The sequence below is a fragment of the Sorex fumeus genome, unplaced genomic scaffold, assembly GCF_029834395.1.
Source record: "Sorex fumeus unplaced genomic scaffold, SorFum_2.1 ptg000019l, whole genome shotgun sequence".
Lineage (NCBI taxonomy): Eukaryota > Metazoa > Chordata > Mammalia > Eulipotyphla > Soricidae > Sorex > Sorex fumeus.
This window is the reverse complement of record NW_026606076.1, coordinates 14353755-14374524: the sequence shown is the minus strand read 5'-3', so window position 1 is coordinate 14374524 and position 20770 is coordinate 14353755. Positions and strand designations below refer to the sequence as shown.

General features: G+C 40.1%; 2 protein-coding genes across 2 annotated transcripts; one reads left to right on the top strand and one right to left on the bottom strand.

Annotated features, from left to right (window-relative positions):
• Window positions 1–3351: 3351 nt before the first annotated feature.
• LOC130021984 (olfactory receptor 7A10-like) lies at window positions 3352–4353 on the top strand. Its single transcript, XM_056112714.1, has one exon. It carries the CDS (start codon window positions 3352–3354, stop codon window positions 4351–4353), a length of 1002 nt encoding a protein of 333 aa, XP_055968689.1.
• A 10350-nt stretch (window positions 4354–14703) lies between these two features.
• On the bottom strand, window positions 14704–15633 carry LOC130021982 (olfactory receptor 7A10-like). The gene has a single exon (XM_056112713.1). The coding sequence runs from the start codon at window positions 15631–15633 to the stop codon at window positions 14704–14706; it is 930 nt and encodes a 309-aa protein (XP_055968688.1).
• Window positions 15634–20770: the final 5137 nt, after the last annotated feature.

Sequence of the window (20770 nt, the reverse complement as noted above, 5' to 3'; positions counted from 1 at the left end):
AATTCCAGGAATCAAACCCTGCATGCAAGGCAAACTTCTGCCCCTCTTTTTGATTCTTATTGATACACTGCTATTATATCAATGCTAGAAAATTGGGTTGAGAGTCTCAAATTCACTCATGGTCAGAAGCAGAGGTGATAATGTCAACTAGGGTTCACCAAGCAACTTCCAGAAACATTTCTGTATAGTACAGTGGAGGTAGCTGGTTGGTTCTAAACGTCCATCCATTGATCTGACCACATTACTGAGAATATTTAGTTCAGAAAGTAAGCCGTGATAAACTGAAAATCCTAACTTAAAAAAAATCATTAACCGTAATATGCTATAGTTGTCTTCAGGTTTTCTCTAACCTTGTGGCACTTTGATTTTGCTCACACAAGTGCATCTCCAACTCCATCAGAGTGATGGAAATTTTTTTCCCTCCAGCTCCCTGATACAAGGATCTCAAAGAGATTTTTTTTATTTTCTTAATTTTAAAATATTCCCAGTGTTGAATTGTGTAGAAAGCTTGAGGATCAGGAGCACACGCCTGACCCTCGGTTTAATTCCTGCCACTGTTGGGTCCCCTAAGCACACACAATGTGACCAGGAAGCCTTTAAAACTTTAACGGTCCAGGAAGCATATTACTGAGTAAGCCCTCTGCTTAGGCGAGAGAAAATGTGAAAGAAAATTTACAAATGCTGAATTTCAATAAGATTATTATCTTTGCTAACTGTATTAATTGACCCTCCCCACCCACCCACCCAGCGATGCTCAGGGGTTACTCCTGGCTCTGCACTCAGGAATTCCTCCTGGTGGTGCTTGAGGGACCTTATGGGACACTAGGGATCAAACCCAGGTCTGCTGTGTGCAAGGCAAACGCCCTACCCACTATACTATCGCTCCAGCCCCTGACCCATTTTTTCATATGCACACATTAATTTTTTCCTACAGTTAATATTTCAGATAATTTCTGCTGATTTTTATTAGCTTTTGGAGCACATATATTTATTGTGATGACAGTAGTTTTCATAACTATAATTATACTCTCTGAGTATATGATTCCACACCACAGTGCCTACCACATTACCAAAAATGCAGGATATTCTATAACAACTTAAAATTTTTATTTAAGTATTTTTGAAATTTTAGCTATTGAGTTTCTCATTTTGTTTAAATTACAGGTTTCCCTCCATGTACCATGAGTATGTGATTTCAAATGTAAATTTGTTCGTTACTATTGTTCTGAGTTCTAATTACTCTTGATACTTGTCAAATGTGTAAGGGAAAGTACAATTCATATTTCTCCAGAAATATCCCAATTTTATTTGAAACTTCTCCTTCACTTAATCACTTAATCACTTAACTTCCTGTTAGTCGTCGATTTGCTCGAGCAGGCACCAGTAACGTCTCCATTTGTCCCTGTCGTGTGCTAGTGTAGCCCAATGGCATCTGTTTGCTCCGGGAACATGAAGGGCCTCAAACCGATAGTTCATGATCTTGACGAAGAAGTCTGACCATCTGGTAGGTGGGCGGCCACGTGGTCTTTTGACATCCCGTGGAATCCAGTCGGTAACAGCTCTAGTCCAGCGGTCGTCTTTAAATCTCATTACGTGACCAGCCCTTCTGATTTTCGACACCTTGGCCAATGAGACAGCGGCCCTGATTCTTGATCGTCGACGGATGTCAGAACTCCGGATTCTTTCTCTCATTTGAGTGAAACGTGATATTCCAAGCATAGCTCTTTCTATTCTTCTTTGGGAGACCTGAATAGCGTTCTCATCTTGTTTGCGTAGGGCCCAGGTCTCTGAGCCGGAGGTTCTTCGTCCTCTTAGCTATTTCTTCGATGTTCTTGAAGGCGTTCCAAGTCGCTCTCTTCCTCCTGCTCAGGTCGGGTGCCAGGTCATTTGTCATGTTGACCTCTCGACCTAGGTACACATAGCTGTTGCATTCGGAGATGGTCGTTTGAAACTTCTCCTTAGATCAACTAAAATACAGTCGTGCCTTAAGTTGTAACCCCTGACACCAAATTTATAAATTGAGTCCATAAATGAAAATAAGGATCCCCTATGGTGCAAAAATATATAGGATTGTTACATTGTTCTGTGTCTAGGATTTTGACGGTTAAATTGTTCTGCTATGTTGATATCAGTGACCTATCATTATATGTTAACTTGCTTAAGTGTTTATTTCTTGTAATTTTGATTGTGGTAGTTACTTTGACAACTTTTTAAAAAATTTTTATTGAATCACCGTGAGCTGAAGTTACAAAGCTTTCATGTTTGAGTTTCAGTCATATAATAATTGAACACCCATCCCTCCACCAGTGCACATCTTCTACCACCAATGTCCTCAGTATCCACCCCCGAATCCAATCCCAACCCTCCTCCTGTCTCTATGGCAGATAATTTCCCCAATATTTTCTCTCTGCTTTTGGGCATTATGGTTTGCAATACAGATACTGAGATGCTATCACGTTTGGTCCTTTATCTACTTTCAGCACACATCTCCCATCCCGAACAATCCTTCCAACCATCATTGACTTAGTGGTCCCTTATCTATTCCAGCTGCCTTTTCCCCAAGCTTGTGAGACAGGCTTCCAACCATCAAGCAATATTCCTGGCCCTTTTATCTACTGTCCTTGGGTTGACAGCTTATTTTGAATTGTGTTCCATAGCCAGCTTTTGCTGTCTTTTGTTCAGTTTTCTCCTATGCCTGTGTTGTCTCTGCACAAGTGCATATGTATTCATATTCTGTTATATTAAAAAAAGCTGAACAGAGAAATGGAAGTTCCTAATGTTATGGATTATATATTATAATTACAGAGAATGATAAAATAAGTGTGTATATGATACAAAGGCCCTAGGAATAATCACATAAAGATGATTACCCATCTTGAAATACACGGTGTGGTCAAAGTGATAGAGTGTGACGTGGGCAAGGTTGTTGCATGTTGGATGAAGTCAGGACTAGAGTGTGCAAGAAAGATGTGTAAACCTAAAATCTCAGAATAAAAGTGAAAAGATTCCACTTAAGAAAACGGACAAAGGATTTGCTTTGTCCCTTTTGGAATCACACAGCAGCTGACTGTATGCTTTTATCAGTCAGCTCTGTATGTTTTTATCTAGTTAGTGCCTAATTATTGCCTAAGTTAAGAAGAGCACTCTATTAATATCATGAAATAAAACAAGAGTATCTCATAAAATTGTAAGACACAAGATCACATAAGGACAGAGCTGATAGGAACAAAACTTTATTATCAAATGGGAGAATGAAGAAAAGAATAAAAGAGATATAGGCAATGTTATCCACAGTGTCTTGAATGCTGCTATAAATCACAGTATTTCAATATGTGAGTGAAGCCGGTTAACATGAAAACTTATCCTGCTGTTGTCCTCTTTCTTAGACAAAACATCCATAATATTAAACCAGAAAATGAATCACACATCCTGAAAATTATTCTGTTGGGATTTTCAGAGGAACCAGAATTACAGTCCTTCATATTTGTGATTTTTCTCTCTTTGTACCTGATCACTGTGCTGGGGAACCTGCTCATCATCCTGGCTGTCATCTCTGACCCTCATCTCCACACGCCCATGTACTTCTTCCTGTCCAACCTGTCCTTTGTGGACATCTGCTTCACCTCCACTACCGTCCCAACATTGCTATTGAACACTCAGAGGCAGAATAGAGCCATAGTGTATGGAGCCTGCTTTGCACAGATGTATTTCTGTGTACTCTTTTCTGGCCTGGACATCTGTCTGCTGACCGTGATGGCCTATGACCGTTACGTGGCCATCTGTCACCCCCTGCACTACACAGTCATCATGAACCCCCGGGTCTGTGGGCTCCTGGTTTTGGGGTCCTGGATGTTGAGCAACTTTAATTCCTTGTTGCACAGCTTATTGACATTGCCACTGTCCTTTTGCACAGACTTGAAGATCGACAACTTTTTTTGTGAACTCAAACAGATTATCTTACTTGCCTGTTCTGACACCTTAATCAATAACGTGGTGTTGTATCTTGCAGCTGTTCTTATGGGTGTTGGGTCCCTGGTTGGGATCCTCTATTCTTACTCTAAGATTATTTCCTCCATACGTCGAATCTCCTCAGCGCAGGGCAAGTATAAAGCATTTTCCACCTGTGTGTCTCACCTCTCGGTGGTCTCCTTATTTTTTTCTGCAATCCTAGGAGTGTATCTTAGCTCTAATATTCTTACTACTCACAACTCACGGTCAAACTCAATAACCTCCGTGATGTATACTGTGGTCACACCTATGCTCAATCCCTTCATTTACAGTCTGAGAAATAACCAAATGAAGAGTGCGCTGAAATCTTTGTTTGTGAAGAGAAGTACAGGACACCTGTCCTAGGAATAAGGATGTACACACAATTGTTGAGGTGTAAATGTTAGAGCTATAAATGTGATTATATTGTTTGTCTATGGATGTTGAATTTTTTTGTCTACTGCCTCAAATATTCTTTATTTAACATTAGCTATATTCACCTTAATTAATCCTATGGGCTGGGTTTTATTGTCTCTCTATTTCTTAGCTTTTCTTGTCTTTTTCTGGGTGTGAATTAGCCTGGAGTCTTTACATTGTGCTTCTAATATTTATTCATTATTTAGTATTTCCACAGTGCTTGTGTATATTGAGACAACCTATGATGTATTAATTTTTTCCATTTTATTTCTGCTTAAATATAAATCTGTTACTTTATTTATATAAATATTAATGAATAAACATGCAAATTGATGTAACTTATTAGTACTGCTTCGTAAGCATATATGGCCATTTAGCTTCTTCACAATTAGAGAACATCCTATCACTGCCATCTAAACTGTGAATCAAAGTAAATAAGGGATTAAATAGGATTAAGGGCTCAACTAGGTTTATCATTCATATAATGGCATTAAGCAACATTATTAATATTTCGGGAGTAAAATGAAGATTACTCATCAGCACTTTATCCTAGATTACAGATAGTATGTATTTTTATTCATGGAATATATAGTATGCTTTCCCCCCAAATATGTTGGTTATTAGAGCACTAATATTTGAGTAGGATATGCATTTACACTCAGTATGTCAACCAATAACATAAGTCCAAGAACAGTTGTAAATATGAAAAGGAACAGGCAAAGATTCCATAAGTTTATTAGAAAATGAGTTAAATAAATGAAAAAATTCACAAAGTATAATTATAACTGATTGTTGACAAGAATAAAAGAACATGATGGGAGAAATGGATGTAGATAAAAATTGGTAGGTACAAAAACTCTGCTGTCTGGAGTGGTGAGGCATATGCATAAATCAAGTGGTGAATCTGTACTTCCGGGACTTGTATAGTTTTGGAAACCAATAGTAAATTAATAAAATGTTTATAAAACAAGAATTAAAGCAAAACACTTTTACAAAGGTAAACAATGTTTGAGAAAACTCCGTAGTCTGGAGGAGAGGCTTTGTCAACCAAATTCATACAATTAAGCATCAACTCACGCATCACTTGTGAAAATTATCTCTAAGGCCCATAATGAAATTAAACATATACCAACTAGGAGAAATTATATTACTTATGAGAATAACATCATTCACTGAGGAGGACACATCCATAACATCATTACTGGCTTTCTCAGAAGAGCATTTTAAGTCTAGAAGAAAAGGGAATAGATTTGAAGTGCTGAAATTATAGCACCACAGATAAAATACCCAACAACATGAATTCCAAATTGTTTTCAACTCAACAGGTAAGGAAACAGGGCACTGCAGTTTGACAAAAATAATAAGAAATCGTGGAAAGACACCTTAAAGTTAAAAACACAATATAAAATTTGCTAACATGAAACATCAATATATCGAACATACTGGTAAAGACAGCCTCGTGTTCAAGTGAAGACCACTCTGAGTATAATGTGATATTTTAAGTGTTTTCTTCGACTATTACACCACAAAATTGAATAATCAAGACACTTGTTCATTATATAGGCACCACACTGTAGCACTGTCCTTCTGTTGTTCACTGATTTGTTCAGGCGGGCTCCATTGTGAGACTTGTTACTGTTTTTGGCATTTCTATTACACCATGAATAAATAAAAATTTAAAAACAAGTACACAAAGTAACATATAAAAACAGGAGTATGAAATAAAAGTGTAGACTTTGCATGAAATAAATATGAACATCTTGAAACTAGTTGCTTTTTTTTCTCTCTTATTTAGTTATTTGATAACCACATCATGAAAGATCTACTTAGATACTCATAACATAGAGAGAGTGTCATCAAAGTAGGTCACTATGAAAAGCGCTAATAGGCGAAGGAAGACAGCAGAGAGGCAAAAGGAACAAAATCTAGCGTTTAGAAATAAAATACGGAGATAAAAATACAGTGGACAGCTTTCTTACTTTGCAGGGGGCCAACCTGGGTTTTATCCCAACACACCAGATACCCGCAAAGCCTGCCAGGGGTGGTCCTTGAGCACAGAGCCAGGATCAAGCTGCAGCACTAGCTGCATGTCTCCCTCAAGTGCACAAAAATGAGCATTGAGGAGAGCAGAGAGAGAGTACAGGACCTGCATGCCTGCCGCACATGAGGCTGACCTGGGTGTCTCCAACACATCAGTGCTTGGAGACACAACGGCTTCATCCAGACAGATTTTTAGAACACATGCAGAGAAAACTTCAACTGAGTGATTAGTGCCAGTTGTCTCATGCATAAATACTGGAGGCTGTTTGTGGAGAATGAATTTTAAGAAATTAAACTGGATCCACATGAGTTTAATGTCTTGGGAAAATTGTCCTTAAGGAAAAAAAAAGGTTTTTGTTTTATTTCGTTTCATTCCTCATTCTAATATTTGTTCTTTCCTGATGTTCCACTGGGAAAAGGACTTCCCATATCCATCATCACACATCAAAGGAGGATTTCACGCTTTTACATGGAGGCTTCTCTCTCAGTGGCACCACCAGTGGGTAAAACAAATAACATACGCTACACACACACACACACACACACACACACACGCACACACACACAGACAGAGACAGAGACAGAGATATAGAGAAAGACAGAGAGAGAGAGACAGAGAGATAGAAAGAGACAGAGAGAGAGAGAGAGAGTGAAAGAATTGAAGCCAAGAACTTTTTAGTTTTGCTTGTTTGGGAACCACACCCAGCAATGCTCAGGGCTGACTCCTGACTCTGTGCTCAGAGATCATCCTTGGCGGGGCTCAAGGGACCCTATGGAGTGCCAGAGATTGATTCTGAGTTGGTTGAATGCAAGGTAAGCTCCCTGTCCACTATACTCAGAAACCAAGAACCTGTTATAACCTGAGAGTTATTTCAAGTGAATTCACAGAAAATTGTTGTGTTCATTGCATTGTTGATGGATAAACAAAAGTGTTCATTTCAATGGTTACATAATATTACTGTACAACTAAACTTTAAAAAAATTTATTTAATTTTTACAAAATAGTTTACAATATTTGATTACACTTAATATTCGAACACCAATCCCACCACCATATTTTGGATGTTTCCATCCTGAACCCCTACTCCTGCCCCAAAGAAGAACTGAAATAATTTATTTTATATTGTTTGCAACTAAACTTTTGATGTTTCCTATTCCCTCATTGCTATGATTCACTCATTACAGTTAAGAGTGAGTTATGTGGGGCCAGAGCGATAGTACAGTGGGTAGGGCATTTGCCTTGCACGCGGCTGACCTGGGTTCAATCCCCGGCAACCCATATGGTCCCCCAAGCACCACCAGGAGTAATTCCTGAGTGCAGAGCCAGGAGTAACCCCTGTAACCCCTGAGCATTGCTGGATGTGACGCAAAAAGAAAAAAAAAGTGAGTTATGATAGTTCATGGTGTAGTTTTAAGCACCAGTGATTTGTTCAACCAGAATGAGAGAGAGCAATGCTCAATGATATTTTTGTTACTTGGAGAGAAATGTTCTAGCTAGAGGATATAAAATCATCTTACTATAGACAGGACAAACCCGGTGGCAAGAAAAGATCTTTCCCAGATTGTTATTAGTGCTGCCCCCTGCAGACATTATTTGTAATCACAGACATACTGGTTTCTAACAAGGTCTTTTGGAAACACAAAATGAGAATCTTCATTCTGTCCAGACAAGTAGCCCACGTTGCTCTAGAGCTACTACATACAGAGTTAAAATTGTCAACTTCTATTTCATAGGTTAATAAAATAATTGTCAGCTCTATATCATAGGTTAATAAAATAATACACTTCTGATTTCCTTCTTATGCACAACTTTTCTGTAGCTGTGCATCTATGATCTGTCTTTAAAATGTGCTCTCTGGGGCTGAAGAGATAGTACAGAGGATAGGGCATTTTCCCTGTATACGGTAAACCCATTTCCATCCCCAGCTCTACCAAGTATCTCCTGAGCCCACCATAAATAATCCCTTAGCACAGAACCAGAAGTCAGCCCTCAGTACAGCTTCAGTACAGTACAAAAGCAAAAACAAAATGTGCTCTTTAACTACTATTTCTCGATTTAGTCTTTTTTTTTGTCTTTAGGGGTCACACCCAGCGATGCTCAGGGGTTACTCCTGACTCTGCACTCAGGAATTACTCCTGGAGGTGCTTGGGGGACCATATGGGATGCCTAGGATGGAACCCAGGTTGACCGTGTGAAAGGCAAATGCCCTACCCGCTGTAGTATCACTCTGGGCCATTTGATTTAGTTTTAATCTGTGCATATGTGGGATTTATTTGTACTAGTCCTTTCTACAAGGACCCATTGATATAAACAAATTTTCTCCTTCCTCTACTGTAGGATAACATTGGTTTATCCTTTCTGCCTTGTCACAGGGAGCTTAGGTTTACTGGGTTACTCCCATCACAGTGCTCCAATTTCTCTGTGTTTATTTGTAATCTCTTTCTTTGTGCTTTGCTTCCCCAACCGGTCAATTACCTTTATATGCTAATCAGATGCTGTTAACTTGGCTCTCATTTCCTCCTCCATCTGCACATGGCATTGGCAGTCCCCCATGGGGAGCAGTCCTCGACCGCGTAATGAATGCAGGTGGCGAGAACGAGCCATGGGGTTTCCTAGCAGCTTGGTGATTACACACTCTACCAAATCAAAAACAACATTAAAGTGATAGTTAAAACATTTCAATTAATACCCCCATGCGGCGCACACACACACATACACACGCACACAGAGGAGGATCAGCAGGGAGGGTACTTGCCTTCAATGCGGCCAATCTGGGTTTTATCACTGGCATCCCCTAGGAGCTCCAGAACCCTACCAGACACAGAGCCATGAGTCAACCCTGAGCGCTGCCGGGTGTGACCTCTCCAAAAACAAACTACAAAAGAGATCACCGTAGGAAGACTAATACCAATTCTACCTTGTCATAGTCTTCACACATTCTCCTTTGTACAATTTGACATATGTAATTAAGTAGCACTGTAGCACTGTCCTCCCATTGTTCATCGATTTGCTCCAGCAGGCACCAGTAACGTCTCCAATGTGAGATTTGTTGTTAATGTTTTTGGCATAACAAATACACCACAGGTAGCTTGCCAGGCTCTGCTGGGCGGGCGGGATACTCCCTGTAGCTTGCTGGGCTCTCTGAGAGGGGCGGGGGAATTGAACCTGGGTCGGCCGCATGCAAGGCAAATGCCCTACCCACTGTACTATTGCTCCAGTAAATGAAAAAAATTCCCATGAATACATTCTATAATTTTAATGAATACAATGAAAGGATAACTCTGTGGCCTCCCCATGGTCAGTTGTATTTTTCATAGTTGTTCTATTGTTGGATATCTTTCTCCTGACTCTGATGGCCTATGGCTGCTTTGTGGCCATCTGCCACCCCCTGCACTACTTGGTCATTTTATTTTATTTTATTATTTTTTTTATTTTAATGAATCACTGAAAGATACAGTTAAAGACTTACAAACGTGAATGATTATGTTTCGGTCATACAATGATTGAGTACCCATCCCTTCACCTGTGCCCATTCTCCATCATCAATGTTTCCAGTGTCCTCCCACCACCGCCCCTCCTTCCCCCCTGCCTCTGTTGCAGGCAAATTCCCTCTTTCTCTCTCCTTCTGGGTATTATAGTTTGCAATATAGGTACTAAGCATCCATCATATTTGGTCTATAGTCTACCCATCCCGAGCGAGCCTTTCAAGCATCATTTACTTACTGGTCCCTTCTCTATCCCAGCTGCCTTTTCTCCTAGCACATGAAATCGGCTTCTAAGATGTGGAGCGATCTTCCTGGCCCTAATCTCTACTATCCTTAGGTGGGTGTTAGTCTCCCATTATGTTACTTTATACGCCACAAATGAGTGCAGTCATTCTATGTCTGTCCCTCTCTTTTTGTACTTGGTCTTTTTAAAGCCACTCTTTGTGTGCTGCTGGTTCTGGGATGTTAGGTGGTCAGTGCCCTGCATTCTTTGATGCCTTGATTGTACTTCTATACTGACATAGAAATCCCTCATTATTTTTTTCTGTGATCTGCATTGCTTATTCCAACACCTTCCTTAATGATGTGGTGATCTGTTCCTCAGTGGAAATTCTGGGGATGGCACCCTGACTGGGATCTTTTACTCCTACTCTAAGATCGTCTCCTCCTGTGAGGCCAAGAAAGAACCTCAGGGCTCGAGTGACAGCACAGTGGATAGGGCATTTGCCTTGCACATGGCCAACTGGGGTTAGATTCCCAGTATCCCATATGGTCTGAGTACTGCCAGGAGTAATTCCTGAGCGCATGAGCCAGGAGTAACCCCTGTGTATTGCCAGGTGTGATCCAAAGAGCAAAAGAAAAAAAGAAAGAAAGAAAGAAAGAAAGAAAGAAAGAAAGAAAGAAAGAAAGAACCTCATATGCACCATGACAGGCTGCACTTCAGCAGAACAAGCAATGGATCTAAGTTTCTGTTTCCCTTCAAATAATTCCCTGAGGTTGTCGTTGGCCAAAGCTGGAAACCCCTAGACATCTCTAGCCAGTCCTATGATAAGTAGTATATCTCTGGGCACAGCAGGTGGGCATGACCAATTAGATCACAGATTTGTGACTGCTTCATCGCAATTCTTGGGAAAACTGCCAATGTTGCTTATGTAACAATAAGCCATATGATGTTCCCTGGAACTAAAGTCAGGGTCCTTGTTAAGACTCCACTGCATTGGATGAGGCTTGGACTCTAGCTCGAGCTAGCAATAAAGATTCTTTTGCTTTAGCATTCCCACTTCCGGAACTGGTCTCTCTGTGAACGGGGAACCCAGAATCTGGGTTAAACACTCCATAAGCAGAATATCCTCAGCTCAGGGAAAGTATACACATTTTTCCACTTGTGTGTCTCACGTCCCAGGGATCTGCTTGTTCTACGGTACAGGGCTCTGTGTGTACCTGAGCTCTGCTAGCACCCAGAACTCACAATCCATTGCAGGGTCCTTGGTGATGTACTCGGTGGTCACCCCCATGCTGAAACCCTTCATCTACAGCCTCAGGAACAAAGACATCAAGGTTTCTCTGAAAACTCTCACTGGGAACATCCTACAAGGAAAGCAATATTATCCTGGTTCTGAGGCACTGCTAATTAATTTAGGGCTTCAATATTGAGATAGAGACATTTTGATATTTTTAATCATAATGTGGAATGAAATTACATATTCATTTATTTATGTAGTTTCCATTAAAATTCTTATAAAATATATTTGACATATTTTATTCGCCTATCTTATGGCCCGGCAAGCTACCGAGAGTGTCCCTTCAGTACAGCAAAGCTGGGCAAGCTGCCCATAATGTATTCAATATGCCCATAACGTATTCAATATGCCCATAACGTATTCAATAATTTTGAATTTTGATGTAATTTAGTTATTTTGAATTTAAGTGGGAAAACCAGGGTGCTTTTTGCCTTGCATGCAGTTGACCTGGGTTCAACCCCAGGATCCATGTGATCCCTTAGTGATACCTTTGTTGATCTGAGTGCAGAGCTAGGAGTAAGCCCTGAGTACTTCTGGAGGTGGCCACCACCCAAAAATTCCTTCTACTCCTAATTCAATAATTTTGAATTAGACAAATTTGTGTCTAAATTATTTGAAGATTGTCATTCAATATGCCTTGGAATTGTTACTGGAATTTCATTCCAGTAACAATGATGGGTCTCATTCCCCTGACCCTGGAAGAGCCTCCAGTGCAGCAGTGTTAGGAAGGATGAGTAAAAAGGCTACAGGGATGAATGGAGATGTTACCGGCGCCTGCTCGAGCAAATTGATAAACAACGGGGCAACAAGTGATCAAGTGATATCTTTATTAGGAATTTTTTCTTACTCTTTTTTTTGTAGGTCCAAATTTGTGTCTAAATTATTTGAAGATTGTCATTTTATTCATGGTCTAAATTAATTTCTAAAAACACACTTTCTGAATAATCCGTACTATATTAATTGTAGAGGGTTATTAAAGTCTGTGGATGTAGAACATTCTTAAAAATATACTTGTGGCAACCAAAGAAGGTTTTATGTTTCTAATAATGTAAAAATTACAAGATGAGTTTTGGCCTTTATATAACATCATTTGCATCTAATGATGTAATCATGACTATTGATGCAATTGGGGTGAGAATCACAAACAGTGATTGTATTTCTGTTAATATTTCTTTTGGAAGTCTTTACTTGATTCGAATATATTTGGTGCATTGATATTTCATGTTCTATTTTAATAATTTCTGTGTTATTTGTGAAATATCCTTTTCTCTCATTATAAAGTATCTGGAGTTTACTTTTTTTGTTGCTTATGTTTTTGAAATTCTTTCAGTTTTTTATACCTCCCTCTGTATGGATTCTCCTCAAAAGATTCACTTCCAGTATTTGTATGTTTTTTTTTTTTCATTTCATTTCATCATCCTGTTATTCGTCGATTGCCTCGAGCAGGCCCCAGTAACGTCTCTTTCATCCTAGCCCTGAGATTATATTCAAGGCTATTTAGGAGAATGAGACCCATCATTGTTACTGGTATTTGGCATATTTGGTACGCCACGGGGAGTTTGCCAGACTCTGCCCTGTGGGCAGGCTACATTCGATAGACTGCAAGTTTGTCCAAAGTAGGAATAAGACAATAAGATGTCATAAAAAAAGTTCTGTTAAGCTGTCGGATCTGGATTTTTATGTTTGTATGTTCTAACCCCAAAAACGAGTAAATCTTTTGTAAGCAGCTGAATTTGCATTTTGAATGGTTACTTTTGTTTTATCCATTGAGCCACGCTATGTATTTTGGTGATGTAATTTAGTTATTTTGAATTAAAGGTGATTACCTCTGAACATCGCTGGGTGTGACCCAAAAAGAAAAAAAAATTTTTTCTTCCATGAACAGGAGAGGTAGTAAAGTGGGAAAACCAGGGTGCTTTTTGCCTTGCATGCAGTTGACCTGGGTTCAACCCCAGGATCCATGTGGTCCCTTAGTGATACCTTTGTTGATCCGAGTGCAGAGCTAGGAGTAAGCCCTGAGTACTTCTGGAGGTGGCCACCACCCAAAAATTCCTTCTACTCCTTAAGTTTCTTATTCACTTTGCAGATTCATTTACTTTGAAAAGGTAAAGGCCCTCCCGTTGATCGTCGATTTGCTCGAGCGGGCCCAGTAACGTCTCCATTGGAGACTTTGATGTTACTGTGTCTGGCATATCCAATACTCTCGGTAGCTTGCCAGGCTCTCCGAGAGGGGCGGAGGAATCGAACTCGGGTCAGCCATGTTGGCTGCTTGTAAGGCGAACGCCCTACCCGCTGTGCTATCGCTCCAGCCCTTTGAAAATGTTTTTATTTTATTTTTCCCATAATTTACTTTTACTTCTGTGGCTTTTGTTTTTGCTTAATGTATGAATGATCAGGTACATTATATTTATCAATGATGTCAAGAGTTTTCACTATTATCCAGTGTGCTATTATTATTTTATCCATCAACGTCTTTGCAGAGTTATATGGAATAAATTTTTCACTCTCTTGATTTTTTCTTGATTTTTCCCTTGATACTTCTAAGTATTTATTTTATACTTTTGTAAATTAGCAATTTTATTCATTTTTCATAATGTTCAATATTTGTGTGGATTTTGTATATTTATTTTGCATCCTACACAAACTTTACTGATTTTATTTATTATTCTTAAAACACTTCTTGGCAGAATATTCAATATACATACATAAATAATGAAATTATCTTCAAATAGAATGGTAGACAAAACTTACATTCACCAAATAAGAAACAGTATAAATTATCAGGATAAACAATTAGTGTTATAGAAATTAGTGTTAAAATAGAAGTGATAATTTTTTGTAAGATACATTTTATAAAATTTTATAATTAATTGGTAGATAATTAATGTTTTTCTATGGAATAGTAAACATCATTATTTTTTGTGACATTTGTCATGGTCTCTGTTCTTAAACAATTCTCAAGAGTTACAAGTAATTCATATTAAATAGAATTTTCTAAATATTTTACATCTATGCTCTGGAAAACTTGAAAGAACATTAAAATGCAGGAAAAGTCTTCATACTACTGAAAACATAAATCTTAATAAAGAGAACCATATATAAATTTATAGGCTAAATGAGATCAGTGAAAATTTTGAAAATAAATACATTTATGAATCAAGTAATGTAATCAAGTAATCTGAAAAAAATAAATGGAAAATTTTAACCATCGTTCTACAATTAAGGAATCATCATCTACAGGACAATCAGCCTTTCATTGTTTCTTCCCAAAGAGAATTTTTAGTGCCTGCTTGATATCTTTATTCCTGAGGCTGTAGATGAAGGGGTTCAGCATGGGGGTTACCACCGTGTACATCACCGAGGCAACTATACTTGAATGTGAGCTGTGAGCACCAGCAGAGCTCAGGTACACACCCAGGGCTGTACAGTAAAATAAGGAGACCATGGAGAGGTGAGACGCACAGGTGGAAAATGCTTTGTACTTCCCCTGAGCTGATGCAATTCCTTGTACGGTTGCAACTATTTTAGAGTAGGTGTAAAAGATACCAGCCAGGGGACCGCCACCCAGAAGCACCACTTCAAAATACATCACCAGATTATTCAGAAAGGTGTCAGAACAGGCACCTTGGACCATCTGATTGAGCTCACAGAAAAAGTGGGGGATTTCCACATTTCTACAGAAGGAGAGTCGAAATACCATTAAAGTTTCTAACAAGGAATGCAGAGCACTGGTAACCCAGCACCCCAAAACCAGCAGCCCACAAAATCGAGGGTTCATGATGACCGTGTAGTGCAGAGGTTGGCAGATGGCCACAAAACGGTCATAGGCCATGACAGTCAGAAGAAAGTCATCTAATGCTATAAAGATCATGAAAAAATACATCTGGGTGAGGCAGCCCTTGTAGGTGATAGCTTTGCTGTGTGTCTGAATATTCACCAGCAACTTGGGAACGGTGGTGGAGGTGAAGCAGATATCCACAAAGGACAGGTTGGCCAGGAAGAAGTACATGGGCGTGTGGAGGTGGGGGTCTGAGCCAACGGCCAGTATGATGAGCAGGTTCCCCAGCACGGTGATCAAGTACATGGACAGGAAAAACCCATATATAAGAGACTGTGGCTCATGTGCATTTGAAAATCCTACAAGAAGAAATTCTATGATTTCTGTAAGGTTCTCAGGCTCCATGTGGTTGAATGCACTACAGGAAATGAGAAAATATTCGTGTTTTGGTTTTGTGTGTGGTTTGGTCCATAAACTTTGAGGAGGCAGGAAATGGTAATGTTAACTACAATTTCATAAAATAATACTATCTCAATTTTTTAAATTAATTTATTTATTTTTGCTTTTTTGGGTCTCACCCGGCGATGCACAGGGGTTACACCTGGCTCATGCACTCAGGAATTACTCCTGGCGGTGCTTGGGGGACCATATGGGATGCCGGGGATCGAACTCAGGTTGGCCACGTGCAAGGCCTATAGCTGCACTAGAGCTCCAGTTCCAGTATCTCAATTTTAAATGATAAAAATAATATAGGGCTGGAGCGATAGCACAGCGGGTAGGGCGTCTGCCTTGCATGCAGCCAACATGGCCGACCCGAGTTTGATTCCTCCGCCCCTCTCGGAGAGCCCGGCAAGCTACCGAGAGTATTTGATATGCCAAACACAGTAACAACAAAGTCTCCAATGGAGACGTTACTGGCCCCGCTCGAGCAAAAATAATATAAAAGATCCTTAAATATTGATTCACCAAATATTAAATATGGGATGTAGCTTTACATTTTACATTTTATTGATATGAAATATGAAATTAATTTCAGTAATTGTTTATGGAACTTATTCTCTCTCTCTCTCTTTTTGTTTTTTTGCTTCTTGGGTCACACCCGGTGATGCTCAGGGATTACTCCTGGCTCTGCACTCAGGAATTACTCCTGAAGGTGCTCAGGGGACCATATAGGATGCCAGGTCAACCACATGCAAGGCAAATGCCCTGCCCACTGTACTATCACTTTGGCCCCCTTATTCCCTTTTTAAGTCCTTGTTCCATCATTTGGGCTGGAGCAATAGCACAGCAGGTAAGGCGTTTGCATTGAACATAGCCAACATGGCTGACCCGGGTTAGATTCCTCCGCCCCCTCAGAGATCCTGGATCCTGGCAAGCTACCAAGAGTATCTCGCCCGCATGCCAAAGCCTGGCAAGCTCCCCGTGACGTTTCCAATATGCCCAAAACAGTAACAATTTGTTGTGAGACGTTACTGGTGCCTGCTCGAGCAAATCGATGAACAATCGGAGGACAGTGCTACAGACAGTGATACAGTTCCATCATTTATGAGTTACTGTGTTTTTCAGCTTTCTTCCAAAAGTTTACATGGCCTACCATTTTTTACCCGAAGTTCCATGTCTTTGGAAAAACGATCTGAGTGAAAACATGCTTGAGAAACTATTACGGCCATGAATTTAGGATATCAATAACACCTATCTAAAAATAGCCAAGAAGAAACAAGTAACTAAAAATTCATCTAATATCTCAAATGGTGAGAAACGCTTGTATGATAAGAAGCAACTTAGAGTTCAGAGATATAGAGCAGGGGTGAGATGCAGGCCTTGTATATGGCCAATATAGGCTTGATCCTCGGCACCTCTCGTCGTTTCTTAAACACTGTCAGGAGTGATCCCTGAGCACAGAGCCAGGAGTAAACCCTGAGAACAGCCAGGTGTGGTCCAAATCCCCACAAAAAGAAAAAGCTAAAAAGAGACAGTAGAGAGTGAATATCATTTTTCTAGAGTTTAGATGAGAATAGTCAAAAGGGTATTTCATCGGAGATCACAAGTAACAGGGTGGAACCAGGGATTTACCTGCAAATATGTGAGTCTGAGCGTAGGTCAGCTAGTGGAAATGCTCTAAGCTTATTCCCAGAAAATTGAGTCTGCAGAGGAAGCAGGGTGGGAGAGGAAAAGGCTAACTCAGAAAACTTGGTGCAAGGAGGGGATCTCTGTTGATACTATTGTCTCTGCTACAGCTTTAAGATACTAAGTCTGTCACCATCATTAACACCACCCTGCTGCCCCCTCCCCACCGCAACTGTGCTCTGGCATATTTAAAATTTTACTACAAAGGCATCTCCTGAATTGAATTATCACTCACCAAAACACCATCTGCTCATCAATTTCTAGTCTCGGTAATGTTCCATTCACCTTGGAATAGATAAATTCCAGTTCTCTGAATTAGGAACGTTGTCACACAGTAAGTAAGTGTGCACATATGCACCAAGATTCCAAATCTGTGTGCATGAGCACAAACACACACCAACGTAGAACCTTCCCCTGCCCTTTCAGTACCCACTTAAATTCATTAGGAAAGAAATGAGTGAAGCTGCTCTACCAGACACTCTATCATTCCACTAAGGGTACAAATGATGCCCCAAACCTTAATTCTTTAATTCAATAATAAACCATGTATGTACAGCCTTTTCTGCCCTGTATTATATGATCCTCAAATATACAGAAATTATGTCTCAGTAGTTCTAGGCATGTAATAGATGACAAGATTATATTTCTATTTGGGGCGAACAAGGTTGATTATTGAATAAAAAAAGCAGTTATATTCAACCATGTAGCTGGGAGATTTTTAAAAGTTATTGTGGAAAATCTCAGTGGAGACTACATATTTTACAGGAGCATTTAGAAAACTTTATGTAAAAATTTTACTTGTATAATTCAGTATTAATTATACAGGCAGAAAATCTGGATGTAAAAACAGAACTGATTAAATAAAATATGAAATTTGGTGAAGGACAAAATATTCTAAGAAAAAAAATGAAGCAATGATCTGTGAAAATACCTAAAAGGTTGATAGCTATACTGACACGTCATGGAAATAGTGAAGATACATCTGGCTTTTGGATAAATTAGATAAATTTTTGTAAAAAGCAAGAAAATTAGTAGGATTAATAATTATTAATTCTATTAACATACCTTTCAAACACTGATAGATGGTCCCATTGGTCTGGGATCCACTTAAAGCAATGAACAATGCAGCAATCTAAAATTTTACGTTTCGTGGCTAGTTAATATTTCCAAACAATCTTTTCTCTTTATCATTGATATGGAGTCATAGTCAAATATTACTCCTCAATAAAATAAAATAGAAAGTCTTCAGTTCACTGCAGAATACACAGCTGGTAGGAACTTTCTACTCATGATAAAGGTCATTGGATTCAGGCTCTGCTTTGGGGGGAAGAACCTAAATCTCTTTTCCTTTTCTAATTTTTATGCTATTAACACAATTTAATTTCCTTCACTATACCACAAACTTCCAAAGCAATAAGAATCCTATTTTGGTCATCCTAAACAATACATCTATTCACTCATTGATGACTTACCAAATACAGTGAATCCTGGTGCTTGCACTAGGCTGGGCAGATTGGATCCCAGACAAGACAGCAGGAAGGAAGGAAACCTCTGTTCCCTCAAAACAGATTCCCAGACTCCAAAGCATCCACCATGTCCTGGCTACCCGAGGTTGAACAAGCTGTGGGATGATGCAGGAGATATTTTCAGCTACCATTGTTCATTAGGCTCATTGCCATCTAGTTATTAGGACTGCTAGCTCATGATTTCCCTGTGGGTAAATGCTCTGGACAAATGGAAATTTCCTACTAATTCTGCATTTGCAAGAGAACAAACAAGGAGTTAAGGAAAACAGGTTTTCATCACTACTTCCTATGAACTCACCTCTCTTCGAGGGGTGGGGAAGATAACCTCCCAGCATATTATCCTGAACATGAGTTTGGGCATCTTCTAAATATGAGGTGGACTCTGAAATTATTTACATTTATAAGAATAAGTTGTGTTGGGGCCACGGACCCTAATTTTCAGAAGATAAAAATCACACCCCTTTGATAGAGAATTGTGGGGTCTTCAATGCTTGCTTCCAGATTGATTTGATAATTAGAAATTTTCCCCTGTCTTACAAGTACACAGATATCATTGTGACATCATCATAAGACCTGTGTCTTGACATGATATGTAACAGAGTATAAATTGTGTGTTTTCAAAAACGTTGAATGCAATTCAGTGGTCGTGAGCAGCTTCCCCAGCCCAGCCTGCAGCCACTGCTGCTGCAGGACCAATGAAGGAGGGAACAGGGCTGCCAAGCTGGTTGGTGATTAGTCGCCATGTGCTCCATCTGCATTCAAGACTCATGATCCTCTCCCATTTCAGTCTCCTACTTTCCCCATGCTAGTATTACTGTGGACTGGAGTGATAGCACAGCGGGTAGGGCATTTGTCTTTCATGTGGCGGACCTGGCTGACCTGGGTTCGATTCCTCTGCCTCTCTTGGAGAGCCCAGCAAGCTACCGAGAGTATCTTGCCCGCATGGCAAAGCCTGGCAAGCTACCCGTGATGTATTTGATTGCCAAACACAGTAACAAGTCTCACAATGGAGATGTTACTGGCCCACTCGAGCAAATCGATGAACAATGGGAGGACAGTGCTACTACAGTGGTACAGTTTCACTGTGTTCCCTCTCACAGTCTTAGTCACCAACGCAATCCAGTCTTAAATCTAGTCTTACTCTGTCCCCTTCCCAGCATTAGTTAAGAGCCCAATCTTACCCCAAGGCTGGGGTGAGATAGCACAATCAACATATGTAAAGCCCTTCCTTGGAGCTTCTTCTAAGACAAAGACAAAGATCTCATCCTGCTAGGAGATCCCCTCAAGGACAAAATACCATACCATCAAAGGCCTTATTTCTCCTTTCCTTTGTCCATAGACATTTGAACAGTCATCTTAAATTTCAAGATCACAATCACCCTGTTGTTCCTGTTGTTCGTGGATTGCCTGGAGCAGGCACCAGTAAAGTTTCCTTGTCCTAGCCCTGAGATTTTAAAAAGTGCCATATTCAAGGCTCTTTCAGGGTTAGGAGAATGAGACCCATCATTGTTACTTGTATTTGGTATATCGGTACACCACGGGGAGTTTGCCAGACTCTGCCTTGTGGGCAGGTCACATTCGTAGCCTGCCAGGTTGTCCAAAGCAAGAATGAGATAATAAGATGTCACACAGCCATGGATGCTTCTGGGAGCTGGGTTTTATAGTCTCTGGGTTTTGGCTGTTGATGGGATTACAAGGCATGGGGGCGGGGGGGTGGTTGGTAGTTGGTGGGTGTGATCCCTGCCTACTGGATGATGGAGGATCTGGGTGGAGGATGCTCAGCCCCGATCTGAGCAGGCTTGGAGATCTCAGCCCCGGGACCCGCATGCCTTTGTTCCTCTGCTGGTACCTTCATGCGTGTGGAGAGTGGTCTCAGCGTGGTTGTGACT

What these genes read in the sequence shown, in the direction of transcription:
- LOC130021982 (XM_056112713.1), bottom strand. Translation starts at nt 15,633, where the DNA reads ATGGAGCCTGAGAACCTTACAGAAATCATAGAATTTCTTCTTGTAGGA.
- LOC130021984 (XM_056112714.1), top strand. Translation starts at nt 3,352, where the DNA reads ATGAAAACTTATCCTGCTGTTGTCCTCTTTCTTAGACAAAACATCCAT.